At 35.7% G+C, this 19873-nt stretch overlaps 1 protein-coding gene and 1 long non-coding RNA gene across 5 annotated transcripts; both read left to right on the forward strand.

Moving 5' to 3' along the window:
* The first annotated feature begins 821 nt into the window (after nt 1–821).
* Nucleotides 822–7665, forward strand: LOC137026711 (uncharacterized). 4 transcript variants are annotated; one of them, XR_010895915.1, is made up of 8 exons: nt 822–1181; nt 1562–1634; nt 1769–1920; nt 5775–6083; nt 6212–6269; nt 6367–6445; nt 6656–6708; nt 6835–7665. It is a non-coding gene; the product is annotated as an uncharacterized lncRNA (long non-coding RNA). The 4 variants fall into 4 exon arrangements; XR_010895917.1 differs by having other exon boundaries at nt 5775–5828; nt 5919–6269; XR_010895919.1 differs by having other exon boundaries at nt 1562–1656; nt 5775–6269.
* Nucleotides 7666–10083: 2418 nt separating this feature from the next.
* On the forward strand, nt 10084–15631 carry LOC137026728 (endothelin-2). Its single transcript, XM_067394164.1, has 5 exons — nt 10084–10217; nt 10984–11134; nt 11501–11614; nt 13878–14057; nt 14157–15631. The coding sequence occupies exons 1-5, from the start codon at nt 10160–10162 to the stop codon at nt 14224–14226; spliced, it is 573 nt and encodes a 190-aa protein (XP_067250265.1). The 5' UTR covers nt 10084–10159; the 3' UTR covers nt 14227–15631.
* Nucleotides 15632–19873: the final 4242 nt, after the last annotated feature.

Genomic DNA, 19873 nt, shown 5'->3' on the forward strand with positions numbered 1-19873 from the left:
TGCAGTCACGTTGATTTTTGGGTGAACTAACCCTTTTAGCTGTTAATATAATATGTAAAAAATATATATATATATTGAATTAATAAAAATATTTGACTGCAAATGTTACTGCACTCTTAGAAGAGGTCGAACCTTTGGAGTTCAATAAAGAACTTTACAGTGCAAATATGAACTTCTAACTATCAAAAAGGTTCAAAGTTGAACTTACAGGTAAAATGGTTATTTGGAAGTTCTTTTTAGAACCTTTGTTGTGGTAACAGGGTTCATATTAGAACCTGTGTGTAGTTAAGGTTCGTTTATGAACCTTTTCTAATATGATTGGAGTGTACAGTCGATACAGTGTTTCATCTGTACCCCGGACCTCCCCGCACATTTCTATAAATTGCATCATAACATTGAAAGACACCATGTTTTTTGTCCATTTTTAAAGCATAAACTAAGAAGACCAAGAATAAAAATTCAGTTTTACATTCATAAATGGACAAGAAGCTGTTCAATGTTAAATGGAGAGGTGACGTGAAATTCTTAGCCCTAAAAATAGACTGTGTTCAATATCTTCCGCTTAGACAACCGTATAAATATTCCCCAATTGAAAAGGACACTATGCAGTTTTAGAGCAAAAATCATGAGTAAAGTGTGATGCACAGGCAATTTATTTTATGTTTCATCTCTCCTTCTGTTCCAACTTTATCTACTTTGTTATTAGCTCATGTTTTAGAAAACATTTCATAATTGTATTGTGTAAGGTTTCATCAGGAAGATTATTTTTTTCTTTATTTAGTTTATTATTATTATCATCATTACTACTACTACTACTACTACTACTATTGCTTTTACTACAGCTGTTGTTAATCATTTATGTGCTGAGATTGCTTGTGCCTAAATGTTTTTACAAAATAAGAATACTGACAAATAACTAGCAATTCAAAAGTACATTATTTTCACTCAAAGTAAACGAGATTATTAATATTGTTTCGTTTTTAAGCATGAATAAGCAAATCCTTGAAAATGCTTTAAATGTTTTCTGTATCTGGGCTTTGGTACGCAACGCAATGCACTGAATCTCCACAAGTCTCTCTCGCGCAATGATGTCAGTGGTCACGTGGAAAAAACCGTTACAAATTTTGAAGCGGCAGCAGCGGGACCGAGTGGGACTGAGCGGAACGACACAAAAATCTGAGGTAAGACAACATAACGTCTCAAATAAACTATTAACTTTTTGAAAAGCTATGAAACACCTATTTAATGTCATAATAACTTTAAGGTGTGTGATAATGAATAAATGACGACGGGCCTAAGCAGACACGTCGTGTTAATGCAACCACAATATTGTCAATTTAACGGCCTGGAGAAATAATTCCGGGTGTACCACTTACTACACCTTTTCCACATGTACTATTTCAAGATATTTTGCCGTTTTTTATCCTTACTGTGTGTGCGCGTGTGTTTGCGCACACACACAGAGAGAGAGAGAGAGAATTTAGTAAAAAATGAAAAGTTTATTTTTATTCATATTTTATAACGCATTGTTTTCTAAATTGCAATATTTCTCTGCATATAGAGGCAAGAATGAGCTCAGAGCTGATTCACTGGAAAATCCATGTGGCTGACTGGTTGATGGCAACAGTTTCCAGGTGATCATCCCTACATTTCAAGGTTTATCTCACAAAAATGCACACTCTGTTTAACTTCCCTATTGCAGCAAAACAGACATTTTCACAGTTAAGCAGATATGACATTCTACTATTGAATCAGGTTGTTTTAACAGACAATGGAATTGATGCAGACACTTGAATGAACCTAACTGAAAACTATGATACCTAAAATATTCCCTAAATTGAAGGATCAAGTTAAATTCATAAGATTAGAAGAAAACCTAAAGACTGAGATGCCTACCAAGACCACAAACACCATTCATGTGTAAGTTTATTACATCTACTCTTAAAGTTTTAAAAAAGTATGTGGACACCTCTATTAATTATTATTAACATTTTTTAATTACTTAATAGGTTGTACTGAAGAATTCAGTGACTAGCATTTTCTCACATGTATGTATTTAGTTGACACTGTTATCCAAAACAACTTACATTGCTTTAAACTTATATTGCATTCCCGTTTTGGAATGGGATGCCCATCAACTTGTATAGGTGTGATGGTTAGGTTTCCACATACTTTTAGCTAAACTATATTGCTATCATTACAAATTACTGAGCTGTTAGTAGTACCATTATAACATGCACCTCTCTGCAGTTTTTTGTTTCTGTAGGACTTGATTTGGTATTTCACATGGATCAATCTCAACACAACGTATTGCTCAAACAGGGTGACCAGAAATTTATCAGCTACCCCACTAGCAATACAAAAAAACTTAAGGAGAGTGGAGATTTTTTCTTTATAAAATGTATTTATTACTTTTTTTTTTTTTTTTATCACAAAGCAAATGGAGTTAAAAAATAATCTGTTTGATCAGATGTGCACATATATATGTTAATTCCCACAGTGAAGTACAGGTAAGTGCATAATTTTAAAGAAAGATGGAGGGTAAAATTGCCTCTCTTTAATTTCAGGTAAAGCAAGCAAACAATACAACAAGGTTAGTTTAGCCCTGGTTACCAAAAACCAGTCTTAAGTGACAAGACTGGAAGAGTGTATTTAAGAACGTGTCAAAGAGCCCTGCATTATAACATAGCCCAGCCTTTTATAGTATTTTAAATAATATTATTTTTAAAGGAGTCATGGTGTCACGGACAGAAGGAGACAACGTAATACAGTTCACAAAGGTTTATTATTGCAGGTGGCAGAGATGGGGAGAATAAACAGGTTAGTAGATTGAATGATGACAGGTTGAATGAAATCAGCTGGATGATAACAGTCTCTTTGTATTTGTAGATGATGGTGAGCGGATTGGTCTGGACTGAAGACAAAGGATGATGAAGGTGAGGGATCTCAATTATGAGACGAACAGGTAAGGAACCAGGTAAGTGACACATGGCATGAGATGCTTAAAAACTAATTCAAGAAAGATCACATTTGGCTGGTATTGAAAGACTAAATTAAATTCGTAGCAGGTTTAGCAAAGTAAGGAAATGGGTTATTTTACCAAGGGTCCAAGGACTTGTGACACTAAAAATATGGCAAGTATTGTAGATGTAAGTATGCCAAATGAAATAACACCTTTTCACTTACATAGCTAATATATATAAACTGAAGGGCTCTTTGACATGTTCTTACATACACTCTTCCAGTCTTGTCTCTTAAGAACTGTGCCCGGTTGCATAAAGCACCTTAAAGGGTTAGTTCATTTATTACTGACCCTCATGCCGTTCTACACCTGTAACACCTTCATTAATCTTCGAAATGCAAATTAAGATATTTTAGTTGAAATCCGATGGCTTCATAGCCAGCAATGACATTTCCTCTCAAGATCCATTAATGTACTAAAAACACATTTAAATCAGTTCATGTGAGTACAGTGGTTCAATATTAATATTATAAAGTGACGAGAATATTTTTGGTGTGCCAAAAAAAACTAAATAACAACTTATTTAGTGATGGCCAAATTCAAAACACTGCTGCAGGAAGCTGGTGTAGTATTTTTGGCACAGAAATACAGTACTCCGTCATTCGTCCAACTCGTGTTTTGAAACTTTGGCCATGTTTAGCATGAGAATCCAACCCTTTAACAGTGTAAATAAGTCAGAATATAGCATTATACCCCCCTTTAAGCTTCAGAGCGTTATGAATCAGCGTGTCGAATCATGATTCGGATTGCGCGTCAAACCACCAAACTGCTGAAATCATGTGACTTTGGCGCTCCGAACTGCTGATTCGACACACTCATCATCACTATTTAAGTCCTTATTTTGTTTTTCTGGCACACCAAAAATATTCTCGTGGCTTTATAATATTAATATTGAACCACTGTACTCACATGAACTGATTTAAATATGTTTTTAGTACATTAATGGATCTTGAGAGAGGAAGTGTCATTGCTGGCTATGCAGGCCTCACTGAGCCATCGGATTTCAACAAAATATCTTAAATTAGTCCACTTTCAAATAAAATTTTCCTGATAATTTATCACCCCATGTCATCCAAGATGTTCATGTCTTCTTTCAGTCGAAAAGAAATTAAGGTTTTTGATGAAAACATTCCAGGATTTTTCTCCTTATAGTGGACTTAGGTGGACCCCAAACGGTTGTGGGTCAAAATTAATTAGTTTCAGTGCAGCTTCAAAGAGCTTTAAATGATACCAGATGAGGAATAAGGGTCTTATCTAGCAAAAAGATTGGTCATTTTCTAAAAAAAATCAAATGTATATGCTTTTTTATAAACAAATGATTTCCTTCAAGTGGTTCAGCCAAAACCGCACTTCTGTATTCTTCAAAAAACTTATGCTGTATCTCCTACGCCTTCCTATTCTACTTACGGAAAAAACGGAACTGGTGCTGCATTCGTTCCATAAGTTGAATAGGAAGGCGAAGGACATACAGGGTATGCTGTTTGAAGAATACGGAAGTGGCAGAACCACTTGAAGGAGATCATTTGTTTATATAAAAGCATATACATTTTAAAAAACAAATTAGAAAATGACCGATCGTTTCGCTAGATAAGACCCTTATTCCTCATCTGGTATCATTTAAAGCTCTTTGAAGCTGCACTGAAACTGTAATTTTGACCTTCAACCATTTGGGGTCCAGTGAAGTCCACTATAAGGAGAATAATCCTGGAATGTTTTCATCAAAAACCTTCATGTCTTTTCAACTGAAGAAAGAAATACATGAACATCTTGGATGACATGGAGGAGAGTAAATTATCAGGAAAATTTAAATGGAAAGTGAACTAATACTGTAAGGTGTGATTTCTCCTTAACTAAGGGAATGACTTAAGGGTGTTGTATAATACCTGTTTTCTTAGGTAAAAGAAACCGTTAAGTGTTTCACGACAGCAATCCAGGTTTTGCCATTATAAAATTCTGCTGTTGCCATGGACACGTTATTTGTTAATACTAAAATTGGGATTTCTGCCGTCATTCACTCACACTCATGTCATTGCAAACCCATAAGACATTCATTCATCTTTGGATAACAAATAAAGATATTTTTAATATTCTCTCATCATTTATGTCCATTCATTGAAAGACTGAATAAGGCTGTTTTGGAAGCTTGAATGTGCGCGCAAACACAAGAACCAATGAGATTTGTTCTTGCACGTGATGCACACATTTCCGCATCCGTTGACCATAAGAGATATAAATACGTATGTAATTCCATCAATGTTTATGTGAATAAACACCTAAATTACAATTTGTTCATCATATAAAGCAGTCGATCGTGTCTTGTTAGAATACTTGGATTGAACCTGCTCACTCCTTGTAACACTTGGGGAAAAAGGTGAAGTTTTCCAAACCTTATGTTATACTTAGGGAAATGACAGTTAAGGGGCTTTATGCAACACATCGTTTTTAAAAGGATTACTTAAGGGATATTCTTAGGGTTTATGATGTTTCGCCTAAAGAAACCCTTAAGTAACACTTAAGGGTGTTGCAGAAAATAACCGTTAAGTTTAAGGGAAACATAAGGGCGATCTTATGGGAAAATTACACTTAAGGTGCTTTATGCAACCGGGCACTGGTATTTTGTAACAATGGCTGAGCACACCTTGTTGAATTGTTCGCTTGTTGGAGACCTGGAAATATAGAGAACTGTTTTTACTCTCCACCATTCTCTAAAATTACACACTTGCTTAATAATATATTTCTTTTGTTTTTTTAGATGGACAATCTGTCTGACCAAGATGTGTATCAAAAGAGGTCAAGGGCAGTTGGGGTAAGTGTCCCAGACAGAATCAACTTAAGTTTTTTAAGAATAGCAGACATATTTTTGTGGGTAGATTTATTCAGGAGAAGATGATTACAGCATTGGGATCCACTTGGATAAAATGAAAACCAAATGCTTGGAGATCACCAAATCCTTTTAGAGGACTAAATGACACGGACAAAGAGTGAGAGGACAGACTATATGAAACATCACTCCACAAAGGAAATATTATCATTATATCCAGCCCTTAATGTCCCCTCAGTTGTGAGTAAAATTGTGTTTCAAATTGTGACTTAAAAGCAAATAATAATGGAAATTATGTATCATTTAATACGTTTATATTGAATACATACATGTTATACTGAATATAACATTATTCTCTTCTTGTTTAGGAACCACGTACACCCAACCCTGTGCTGTATATACTGTAAATGGTGCCTTGTGTAACAGGTATACAAAGTATACTAGTAAATATTGTTATAATTCACACAAAATTGTTCATATACGTTTTATGATACCTGATCTAAAGGTGCGCTTCTCCTTTAAGTGATGCGAGGTCACAGTATGACCTAATTTCCTGTCCTGTCTCCTCCTCTTCCCTTTTGAAATGTGATTCGATGGAAGAGGTAGGTTTCTTTGTCATCCTGTTAATTTTATTTAATCCTAATGTTAATTATATCTTTTATATCTTTATTTCAACCCAATATGTATATGTAAAGTACTGTTTTATCTATCATTGGGATTATTTTTGATATTTTTACATTCTTTGAGATATATTTCTGTCTTTATGTGAGACCAGCACATGGTAATGGAGGCGCACCATATTTGTTTTATAGAGTGTTATAAGGGCCACTCGATCTGAGGCTGCTTATTTGTCTCTGTTAAACAGGTATGTTTTCTATATTATTTTCCTTATGTTCATGTTTTCTTCCGCCCTTTTGAAATGTGATTCGATGGAAGAGAGTGTTATAAGGGCCACTCAGTCTGAGGCTGCTTATTTTTCTCTTTTACTCAGTAAAAAGATCCAGTGAATCGACTGCTTGCTGTCCCGTGTCTGTTTCTGCATCCACACAACGTAACAACGCAGACCAAGTTTTAATACCCGGTGTCGCTGGCCGCACATCACGCTGGGCATAAGCGAGCCGCACGGGTTACACTTGGATGCAGTCTGTTTTAGAAATAATGATGCAAGGGGAGAAGGTCTGTGAAGTAGACGATATGACCAGGTCATATGACCATGTTATTCTAATGACAATGTACTTCATCTTCAACCTTGAATATGCTTCAAAGCCGAGAAACACTCTAACATTATTTGAAAAATAAAAATGTCCTGTTTAATGTCCTGTTTAAACATTATCTTAAAAATTATATATAAATGAAAAATTTAATAATATAAAAATGATAGATATTCAGCTACATTCTGTTAAAAGTTGATGGAAATGTATAGATTAATGAATGAATTAATTTATTTATTTGATTGTTTATTTATTTATTTATTTGAATTATAAAAAACAATATTCCTTTTTTCTCTGTCCATTGGTGCCTGTGCTCACATTTTATATTTATGTATTAAACATTTTATAGACAATCATTGTGTTCTGTATTCAGTGTTTTGAAATGGGATTAAGATATAGTTATACAAGTTATATATAAGACATATAGTTAATGTATAATTTATATTATATTTTAATAATTATTATTAATATATGTTATTGCTATCTAAAAGGAAAAGGTTCAAAATGGAACCTTAATGGGGCTTTAATGCACCTTTAAGTGAAGGTTCCAATTAGAACCTTTTTAAAAAGGTTCAAAAATGAACCTTTAAGGTTCCCCCACAGTTGCAATCGCCAGGAACCTCAAAAGGTTCATTTTTGAACCTTTTCTTCTTAGAGTGTGGCCAATCAGAATCAAGTATTCCAAAGAGCTGTGCACTAAAGTTCATTATAAAGAAAAATTTCATATTCTGTGATAAGCGTTCTTGCTTAGTCCTTCAAGGTTGATAAAGAAGCTAAAAATGTAACAAGTGTCTTTAATCCCAGTTCACTCCCCTCCTCTGAGCAGCTCTCTGATGATACATGATAGGATTTTGGAGGGATGAACACATTTCCTCTGTCTGTGGAATGCAGAGGAATGTGTTCTATCACTCTGCAGTGACTTCCTCCACAGTGTCACACATTCTTTCATCCATCTGCAGAAGATAGGATTTGGCAGCGCTGAGAAGAAAACTTTCAGCCATATGTCTGCTAAAGCTAATTTCTTGCTCATAAATAGCATAAGACAGTATATATGAGATCCAAAAACAAACAAAAAAAACATTTGAACTGGTTGCAAATGAGCTCAAATTTATGCATAGAAAAAAAGTTCCCCAAGATTTCAAGTCCGTTGTTAGGACTGTCAAATATAAAAGTGATTTAAAGCATTCTGTCCTTTGCAATTCGAAATAAAATCTGTCCATCTGAGTGTGGGATAATGTATGCAATCTGTACGTCCAGCACTGATTAGTAATTCAACAAGATTTCCATATTAATATTCCTATCAGCACGAGGGACTTTTCTCAGCAGCGATGTGCTTTAGCAAATTTCAATCTCTGATTTATGATACAAATGATAAAACATGCTAATCAAAGTATGTGGTGAGATTATGTTATGATGCATTTGCATCAGCCACAATGGCTGCTGGTGACTTTCCACATGTGTGCTGGAAAAGTGCTGTCAATGGACACTGTGTGCACATCCCACGCTAGGGGGCTGCATTTGCAAACTCAGTCCGATACCTGCAATGCTCTGTGCCCCTGTCTTATCTTTGCACAGGTCATGCCTAACCATCACGGAAACCCAACAGCTCATGTACTGATGAACATTGCTCAGCCTCAGTTCCCGTAAGGCAGATTTCTTTGACAGTGCAGTGTGCAGTTCAACATTTATGGTCATTCGTACAATGGGATGCACTTTTAATAGGGATTTAAAGAAATATATGATATTCATTTATTCATTTGGCAGATGCTTTTATCAAATTCATGTCATTATTTTTATTTAGTTTCATAAGACGACATATTCCCTGGTAACGATCCTTACTGAACTTTAATATTATATATTATTATCAATGTTATTTTAGTACCACTGAGTAAATAGTATATAAAGTATATAGTTTTTTTTTTTGTTTTGTTTTTTTAGTATTTAGCATTTTCGTTACAGTTTTAGCGATTTTGATGTCATTTTTATTAGTTTTCAAATGTCTATTTGGTTTGTATTATTATTATTTTTTTAGTTGTATAGTTTTATTTTAGTATCTCAAGTTTAAATAAATGAAAATTTGATTTTTTTCATTGCAACAACTTATTTAAAATAAAAAAGTTTAAGTTTTGTTATATTTTATTTCAGATAGCTTTTATTTCAAGTAACAAAAATGTTTTTTATGGTTTTAGTTTTAGTTAACTGTAATAATAAGTCAGATTATTGTCCAGAAACATAAATATCAGATCAAAAATTGTCATAAAAAAAATATCAGATAAAATAGTCATCAGTCATTTTAGTTTACTGGAATTTTATAAATATCATAATATATATAAATATCATAAATATCATCATATAATATAAAGTCGTACAGCCTTAAGTGAATGATTTATAGCACAAGTTATAGGCTAATTCATAAGTTTGACTTTTTTTTTTTTTTTTTTATCAAAAGCACCACAGCAGCTATTTAATATCTGAAGGAAATATATTGGTTTATGCTGGCCCTTAATGGCGACACAAAATAATCAAATGAATTTTGAATTATGTTTTCATATCTGTGACTAATTTTTGTAATCAGAAACAAATAGTGACCAGAGGGCACAGGAAGCTTCTTTCCACACTGTCTACCCACACCTGGACCTCACAGACAGGAGTTACCCACTATACATTCCTTCTTTCCACAGGACGCTGTCTTTCCTGCAAAGTGCATGCAACAGAATTCATGCAAATCTGCTGATATCTTTTGTGACTCCTCTTTTCCTGCTGGCCCTCATTCCCTCTACCCACCCCTGAGTCCCATTAGTCAGTTCAATTAGTCATTGTTTAATTTGAGGCAAGAAAGATAAAGATTTTTTTGGTTACTCTCAATCATCATTGTCTTCGACCTCAGGTCTCTTCCTCCAAAACAATGCAGTGACCCCGTTTGTCGAGGGAGCAACAGAGACAAGCTGGAGTTGTGTAACTACCACCCAGTGGGTGGTGCATAACACACGCTATAAGTGTGGCCAAACAGGACGGTTCAACATTAGACAAGCACCTGCAGCTGAGGGAGATCTATTGGAATTGCTTAGGTGAACATCTGGATTCGTATTCAAACGTACATGCAACATGGAATCAAGAACTACTCTGATCTTCATTTTTACCTTGTGCACAACTTTTCATGAAGGTAAAACATTTTTATGTTTGTATTATATTTTGGAGGATTTATTCAATGTTATTTATTATCTTATATATTTAATGAAGTGATAGAGACAAAAGGGAATAGATATGGCAGATTTAAATATATAGAATATTATGAATATTTTTTAGATTTAAATTAGTTCAATTCTGAATTGATTTAATTGATAATAAACCTGTAAGTTTGAAATTTTAAGGATTTTTAATTTCATTTTCATTCTCAGGCTTGAGAATCTTAAGAAAAAGTTTGTACATTTATTTTGCCTGTACAAAACATTAATACAAATTTTGTGCACTTATTTTGCCTGTACTAAACATTTAAACACAATTTTATGCACCTATTACAATGACAGAATAATAGAAATGACAGTGAATTCAGTTCTGATCTATCTAACAATATGCGAACACAGCCGGGGCTCATATTCATTTTGTACTAATCAGTCATCTCAGCATTGACAGTTAAAGCCAAAATTGACAACTCAGCACAGATGTGTGTAAATAGCTTTGAACTTTAAAGTTACCCACGACTCATTAAGATCAAACGTCTGAGACCTTGTTCGTCATTACATAAGATAACGGAGAGCAGTGGGACTCGAGTGAAGTAATAAATCACAATCATAAAAGTGTAATAATAACATGTGGTGTATGAGGCTCATCATTTCTCAGAGACTCAGCCATATAGTCTCTGCTGGAGCTTTCTGGCCCATAATGATAACGGGAAGTTTTATGGACCGCATTATACGTCTTGTCTACAGGCTGGGGGTTGCCTCTAGTGCCCCAGACTGACCTGAGCGACCCATCTGCAACCCATAGGGTCAGGAGCAAACGATGCTCCTGCAACAACCAGCTGGACTCCGAATGCCACTATTTCTGCCATCTGGACATCATCTGGGTGAACACACCAAGGTGAGAGTTCATCCATGCATGGGTTAACCTGCGTAAATCGTATGTAAGTAAACCACAACGGAAGTTCAACCAATACCGAAGACTCTTTAGAGGATCCAATGTGTGAAAGGAAACATCATGGACATATGAAAAGTAAAACACATCTGTTCCAGTAGACCAGTGCACCTTTGTGACATTGTGCTTTTGTAGTTCAGAAAGATTTACTTTTGAGTTATTGAGCACTTTATTGCTGTTTATCTAGAATACTTTTGACACTGGTTGCAATACTCATGATTAAAGTTAAAACAGTACAAAGTCCCATTGTGCTTTATTCCTTTCTGATGAGTTAATCAATGACTGGATGCTCTCTGGCTGTCTCCTCCGCAGTAAGACCACTGTGTATGGATTGGGCAGTCCACTGGCTCGTCGCCGTAGATCTACAGGCCGCTGCTTCTGCGCCAACTCTGCAGATCGGACATGCAAGAGCTTCTGCCACTACAGGTAAACCCCATCTCTCATCTGCATAATGCCCAGTCAATGGACATCCACATGCAAATTTGTCGGAAGTGGCATTCATTAGTCAGTCATTCTTCTTTGGAAGGTTATTTTTACTATAAGGGTGTGCATGTTTAGGGTGCGGAGCTGTCATTAGGGTGTGAGGTGATACCAGACAAACACATTTGGAGAATCCAGACGATATGACAAGTGAAATGTATTTGAATTGGCATTACTAAGAGAGTTTCATCCAATGAGTCAGAGTTTTAGTAACGGCTTTCAAGCTATGACCGCTATTTGATCCTGTAAGAAAAGAAAAAAAAGTTTGTCATCATGGCAGGCTGCTTAGTCAATGAAGCAGTCTTATCTATTATCAGCTTTTAACCACTGTAATGTATTCATAAACTATGCAGTTGTGTTGTTGTTGTAATCTGTTGTTATGACAACCAGATAGATGATTAGAAGATTGAAACTTGCCACAAAAACTACTTTCCTTGTTGATTGCTAAGAAACATAGCTAAAACCAGCTGTTAACTTGTCTGGTCTCCCAGCCTGGTTTATAGAGATTTGACCCATTTTTATCTGGTCTTACCTGATCTGGCTGGGACTAGCAAAAAAAAACAGCTAAACATCAACTTGGCCAGGCTGGGAAACCTACTGTAAGTCCAGCCAACCAGCGTAGGACAGTGTTGTGGAGTAAAGACCCATTCACACCAAGAATGACAACTAGTGATAACTATTTTTAGCTGCTTTTACACCTCAGGAACTTTCCCCAGAAACTAGGGACTTTGGGGTGGTATATTTGATTTGTTTTGACCGCTGGGACCAGAGTCTAAATGAAGTTTTGGGTAAAAATTTCCCCCTCTGAAAGTACCTGCTCACAAGATAGTACTTTTTACAAATTTCAAGAAATTTCGGGGTGGGACTTGGGCACTGAACATGCTGATTGGTTGAGTTCATGCAGCATTTTGATTGGTTGACTCCACGTAGCATTTTTGAAAGTCTGTGGGGACGAAATCCAGTGGGAACTGGAAAGTCGTGTACAGTCCTACATCAACGGACTAATCTTCACAATACTTTAAACCGCAATGGAAATAGAGAAGCAATAGGTCCAGGGGAAAAAAATTCCTGGGACAAATGCTCTTGGTAATTTTAGTGGAAAAGCAAGTTTAGCGTCCACACCTAACGACAATAATATTTTGTTTATTATAAGCATGCGCTGCAGTTATGTAATCTGCCGCTTTAAATGCTCAAGGTGGATTCTGATTGGCTGTCATTGTTTTATTGTTCATCAGCTGGAAAAAATTGTATTTTAATTGTAATTTTAACGATTCACCTAGGTTGCTATCTTTATAGTTGTGGTGTGGACTTTGCTATTCTTATAGAATTAGAATTATTATTACAACTTTATAGTTATCATTACAGTTATCATCTTTCTTTGGTGTGAACAGGCCTACTAAAAGTAGAAATGCTGTTAGATTTTCAATAGCATTTTCAGGTGTTTTCAAAATAGCATTTTTTTGTACATTAAAAAAGCAACTTTTCCCCAAAAAGTAGCAGTGTAGCACGACTAAATGCTACACTATGTGCTGTTATTGTCACATTGTATAGCACACACAGCTTTGTTGCTGAGCGAACTGAGGAAATTCTCTAAATATTCATATATAGCATTGGAAAGTTCTGGTTATATGAATTAACCCCTAAGTATCTTCAGTATTATTAGCTACCATATGCAGACTACATGATTAAAGTCTTGTATACATTACCAGAAAGAGGTCTGTCATTTCACAGCATATGCTGGTTAGGTTTTGAAGATGGTATGCTGGTTTGAGCTGGTTTATGCTGGTGCTATGCTAGTCCCATGCTGGTCAGCCTAGGACCAGCTTAGGACCAGCATGGACCACCATAGGACCATAGGACCAGCATACCAGCTTCAAAACCTACCTTAACCAGCATATGCTGTTTTTTTCAACTGGATATCGAGTCATTTTAATGGATCAACTTTAATGGATCAACTTTAATGTCATATCATACTGGGCAAGTAGCCTTCCAGCTAGGTTTTTGTTTGTAGCTTGTAGTATAGCTAACTGTTTTTCTAAAGGTTAGCTTGACTGTAACTTGTAAATTGTGATTAGCTTGTAGCTACAGGTTTGAAGTGGTTTCCCCAAAACCTTTTAAATTGACCTTTTAGCCAATATAGCAGTCATCTAAGACAATGCAGTATTTATTTTCAGTTAATTTTGACAAATTTTGTGCACATTTCTCCAAGCTCTGAAAACCCTGCCATCATGCTGGTGCACCCATCTGAACCTGTGCGTGAAAAAAAGGAACAACCCAAATCTGATCATCAGACCACACTTAATAACTTTGAAAATGCAAGTCCAGGAGTTCTGGTTTTAGGGAAGTCTTCCTCCCTTGGGGCTCAGTCAGACGTCATAACCTTCCTCAGGTAAGGCCACATCATGTTTACACACCTTATTCTTTGAAAGAGCTATGAATGTGTCCTCATTAGCACCATTACTTATAGCAAATTAATCTGATTTTTCAGGAACTTTGTCAAGGCTAGAGCGAGGGCCATGGAAAAGAAATCCAAGGCTGGTAAAGCTGGCTACAGATGAAGTCATTACCTGGAGGAGAGATAGGAGTGCGAGCACTTGAACAAAAGATGACCCTTGTGCAACATGGGGCAGCAGAACATATATACGCTGCGGTCTGGAAGCGGCGTTCCTCAAGGACAGTCCTGTGGAAAGAGAGCCTTTGAAACATGTTTGGGAGAGATGAAGGCTTGTGAAACGTGAAGGAGATCTTTGTGAGTTGAGGGCAAGTGAGACCTGAACACTGGGACAAAAGAGGGTTAGGTGTTATCGACAGTCCTGTAATGCAGACAGGACAGCTAAGAAGCTATGCTAAAGCTATCTGACAGGATCCTAGCTAGTCCAAAACACCAAGTTTGAACAGTCAGAGATAAAAGAGACAGATGAAGTGCTAATGAAAATTTAGTTGGAAGAGCACAGATTGTGAGAAACTGCAGTACTTCTGCTATTTAATGGTACCACTGGAACCGATCTAAATCTATGCATTTATTTTAAATAGAGACAAAACAATAGAAGTGTGAGAGAAATAATAAATAAAATGTTTATAATATTTTAGGATAGATAAAATATGACCTAAGCTATATTGAGTTAAATATCTACCTGAGACAATAGTTTCAAACTGAGTGTCAAGCCAAAATGGCTGACATCTTGGGATGTGGCAAATGGATTTTTGAACACCCAACCCAGGAGCATTGGAATGTTATCAACGAAAATATATGGGGGTGTGATAAGTAATTTTCCTTCTTCTTGGCGAAGCCAGTGCAGGTTGGATAATGCTGGTCGTTATTGGTTGCACATCCATGCAAATCTTAGCATGTTTATTATTATTATTATTAAACTGATTGCTCACGGAAGTCTTGGTTTAAAAAAAGAGCATGCTAAAATTCCATGCTGGAAGCCAACATGTAAATTACAACATATACTGTGACCAGCAATACTTCTACAATACTTACTTTGTTTTCTGCAGGGAGCCCTTTAAAAATTGACATAATAATGAGATTTTGCTGGGAATGCATAAGTTTGACCACTTTGTATGGACTGTGCACTTGTTTTTCACATCCATCCACCTTTAACAGTTATATTGTTGCAATATGTTGTTATGATTACAAGATAGACAATAGATTTAAACTTGCCAAAAATAGCTTAAGTAGTTTCCTATTTATGAATAGCACTGGGACATTTTAGAGAGCTAACAATGTACACAAGATTTATGCACTTTATGGTTCATTTTGTGCTATTACATATCTTTTCATAGTTTATCATTATAAGTTACTCGATATGCTAGGAATTCTGTAGAGATAGATTTCTCTATGTATATCAGCAATATGGTTTTGTTGTAATGCTTCATTTTAATATATTGAAATGTATATATTCCATATTTATTATTTTTAGATATACTCTGAATTGTTTTCTGATGTATCAAATCTGTTGTTAGCAAAAAAATTCTAATAAATTCATTTTAAAATAACAGTTTTTATTATGTTTTTGTTGGACATTATCGGATTGTTTAGAATATAAAGAAATAGCCCACAATTAAACTATGTTAAAACATTCTTGGCATTATCTCTTACAAATGTAGGTTTGCATAGTTGCCCTGGATCACTCCCCATTCCTTGGCTGACAAAGTACCTTGGCATGAAATCTCAAAGGGTGTGTACATGGTTGAAAAGTAATTAGTTTGAACACATTGACATGTTGTTGTGATGTGAAAGATAGACTCTTGTGGAACAGGTGAATTAGCCAGGAAGCTTGCAGGCGCATGGGAAAGAAACAGTGTAGACAATAGCAATGCGCGAACAACAGTCCTGATGGTTTCCATCTTCCTGTCATGATAGATTATACAGGCCAACAGTGCACATAAGGCTAATTTCCAAAACCCAATACCTTATACTGAGTATTTTATTCTTATTTTTAGTCTAAGACTATGGTACATCTAAAACTTGCAAATTACTTAATTGTTCTGCAGGTCTGCTGCATATCACACCAATCCAGACATTCATTAAGCAAATGACAACATTTATTGCCTCAAGGTCTCTGACCATGTCTGCTCATTTAAATGTGTTTATTATGTATGAGAAATGCAGCCACATGAATAGGCTGCAATGACTGATGGTGAGATAACTGCAATTTAACTGAGCACAATACCAAGGAAAATGTCAACATTGCATCATTGTACTGGTATGAGGCCTTATAAAACTGCTTTTAATCATCAAATATTGAGCAACACAGGTAAAAGAACCTGGGGCGTTTTTAAGAGCAAAACGGCTTTACAGGAATATTTCACTCAAAAATAAAAACCTGTCATTATTTACTCACCCTCGTGTTTTTTTTCTTCTGGCCACTTCTTTAAATACATAAGTAATAAAATAATTCTAATGACTCATACACTATATTCCAAGTCTCTAAAGTCATATGATTTATGTGACAAAGAAAAGTTGCTTGAAAGTTGTTATTTACTGTAAATCTTGACACTGTAAAACTCTCATTGGCACGTTCATGAGCAAAAAATTCATTTGTTCTTTTCAATGAATCAGTTGATTTCTTTCACAAAACTGGTCTAAATGATTCATTCATGAATCAGACTGATTAGTTCTTGAGTTACTGATGATATGGTTGCAATGGTAAACTGCACACTGAATGGAAAAGTTATCAAGATTAAAGATGTGGTCATTAGTGAAATTAATAAGTGAAAAAAAAAGGGGTAACACTTTAGAATAATGGTCCAGATCACTAGTACTTCTTGAGGAATGACTAGGTACTTGAGTAATAAGTGATGCATTTTTTGACCATGTTCCGAGTAAAAAAGGACAATCTTCAAGAACTATTGATCTGGACCATCGCTAGTAGTTCCTGCATAGTGATTAGTGTTACAGAGTTGGTGTGGTGCAGCAGGGATGAAGCAGAATCGGAACTTCTACAAAGACTGGTTTAATAATCAAGCGAGTCAAACTACATAAACACACAATACCAACTAAGATTACATAACAAGAACGGACGGGGAGTGCAGGGAGTGAGTGCAACTTAAAGGGTGTGCTGATGACGAGGAACAGGTGCCGGGGATCCAGGAAAGGCGGGAAGCTGATGAGGGAAGTGAGAACAGGTGTGCAAACAAGGAGGATCATGGGAACTGGAGTCCAGGACAGGCGTGAATGTAACAACTAGGTAACAGTTGAGTAATTAATGATGCATTTCATGACCACATTGAGAGTGAAAAAATATAATTGCTCACATTTCAGACACTTTAATGTTGTGATTATTAATTCATTAGTAATTCTTTATAATTTGTCATAGTCACCTATTAGTTCTTAATGATGCCAATCTCATTCTGTAATTACTGATTAGTTAATAAGGAACTATCTTAGTCCTAAATTTAATATTACTTACTGATTTGTTAAGCTTGTTTCTATATTATTTAATACTAGTACCTGAAGTGTTAAAGCAGTACTAATTTGTCCTGCATAGTTACTTATTAATGACGGACCATTATTCTAAAGTGTTACCAAAAAAAGGTCTATTGTCAATAGTTTAGTGATGTTTGAAACAGAAGTCACTTTCCAACCAAGCAGCTTTCTGTTGATCAACACAGCAAATGCGCATGACCAACTTGAACTTGATTCTTACTGAAAGCACTGGATTTCCCCCGCAAGCCTCAGTAAATATGAACACACCATAAGTTTAATTTCATTTTGTTCCTCACAGTGAATGTTCAAACGGCTTCAAAAGACAGTACCGCACAAAATATTAACTATTATGATACTCTTATAATGCTTAATTGCAGCTAGGATGAGTAAATGATTACAGAATTGTCTTCTTTGTGGAAAATGACTTTGAACAGAGAAATTTGAACAGAGATGTAATTCCTTTTGAACACACAAATAATAAATTACTTTCACAAGTTCACAAGGTTTATGCCCCCAACAATAGTGACATTTGAAACAATGGCAGCCGCAGTAGCGTCCATCTCTCCCTTGAGCTCAATGTCTGTACAACTCGAAAAACAGGATGCCTTTACACATTCCATCCCAATTGCCGCTGCATTCAGAGTGAGGAGAATGTCAGGAAAGGCATATCAGAGGCAAATAAGAGGAAGCAAAATGAAGTATACGGCGGTTGATAATGGAAAGCATGGCACGTTTTCTCTCCTCAGTCACAGCTGCAGGCACGATAAGCAGGAAGAAAATGTAATTGTTGTGTTCTTAATTGGCTGTTTTTATTCACTGCATCTCAGAGAAGCTTCTGCTTCTGACCTGGTTAATCTGTGGTTAACCATCAGATGTCAAAGTTTTCTGTATCCAAAAACTCGCTGATAAAGATACTGTATTACAAAGTGACATCAGGAGATAGACATATAATCAGGTGAGGTGTTTACGTAGTTGTAATGAATCGTAACAGAGGCTGGGATCCATTTGCATGCTTTATTAAACACTCTCATGGTCGTACAGGCAGGGAAGTGCAGGAGCAAACAGGAATAACAAGGGACAGGCAGGATCGTAATCAGAGGACAGGCAGAGGTCAGGGCTGGCAGATAACACTCACAGATCAGAATACAATGCACTGGTCAGGGGTAGGCAGAAGAGGCTCGAGAACGATGATCAGTGGATTCAGTAACAGGTAGGCAGTCAGACAATAGAAGAACGCTCAGAAATGTACACCTAGGCAATACAAGACTTCGCATTTGAGTGATGTGCAAGAGAGTCTTTTATAGTCCAGTAAATGAGCTTCAGCTGGCAGGTGATTAGTCCAAGGTGGTGGTTTATGGGAAATGTAGTGTGTGTGTGTTAGTACTCGAGTGAGGGCTCCCTCCGATGGCCAGTGGAGGGAATCACGGAGTTTGTCTCTGTGACAGTAGTAGAGTGATATCAGTAATTGCTTATAGGCTATATGTGATTTTTACCTAATAGCTGTTAAGAGGGATCAATACCCAGTTACATATACCCAGAATGCTGATCATGTGCCAGATTGATAAATAAGCAGCAGATGAATGAACCAGTTTCATCCATGGGAAATGTACTCTGTGTACTACATAAGAGTACTTATGTAGTTCATAGCCATGACATATACTATTATAGTTTTTAATACTCTACATCTCTACATCTTTATATCACTCTTATTGAATACCTTTCAAAATACTGATATAAAAAGCATTACCTTGAACATTTCATTCCTTAATACAGTTTATGCACTATAAAAAATGGTAAGAAAATATGACAAGATGTCAGAGTTAAACTTTGTCAGAAAAAAAATATTATATCAGATAACACTTAAGCAAAACATGGTCAGGTCAAAGTGTCTGATTAATTTTTGTTTCCAATTTTTTTATAAATTTTAATAGTAGTCCACTGTATGAAGAACTTTTTGGTTATAATATGTCACAATTTACTTTATTTTGTTATCCTCACTTACATAAATGAACTATAGTGTCCTGCACCCACTAGTAAAAATATATAAAAAATATCGAAACTGTCTGAATAATTTTTGATTTAACTGTATATATATATATATATATATATATATATATATATATATATATATATATATATATATATATATATATTCCCCAAAGTAATGCAAAATACAGTTTCAGATGAGGAAAAACATTAATTTTAGACTATGCTCACACCAGTTGCTTTGTCCCTATGGTACACTGGAGTTTTGTCTAAGAGATATCATT

The sequence above is a fragment of the Chanodichthys erythropterus genome, chromosome 2 (genome assembly GCF_024489055.1).
Source record: "Chanodichthys erythropterus isolate Z2021 chromosome 2, ASM2448905v1, whole genome shotgun sequence".
Taxonomy (NCBI): domain Eukaryota; kingdom Metazoa; phylum Chordata; class Actinopteri; order Cypriniformes; family Xenocyprididae; genus Chanodichthys; species Chanodichthys erythropterus.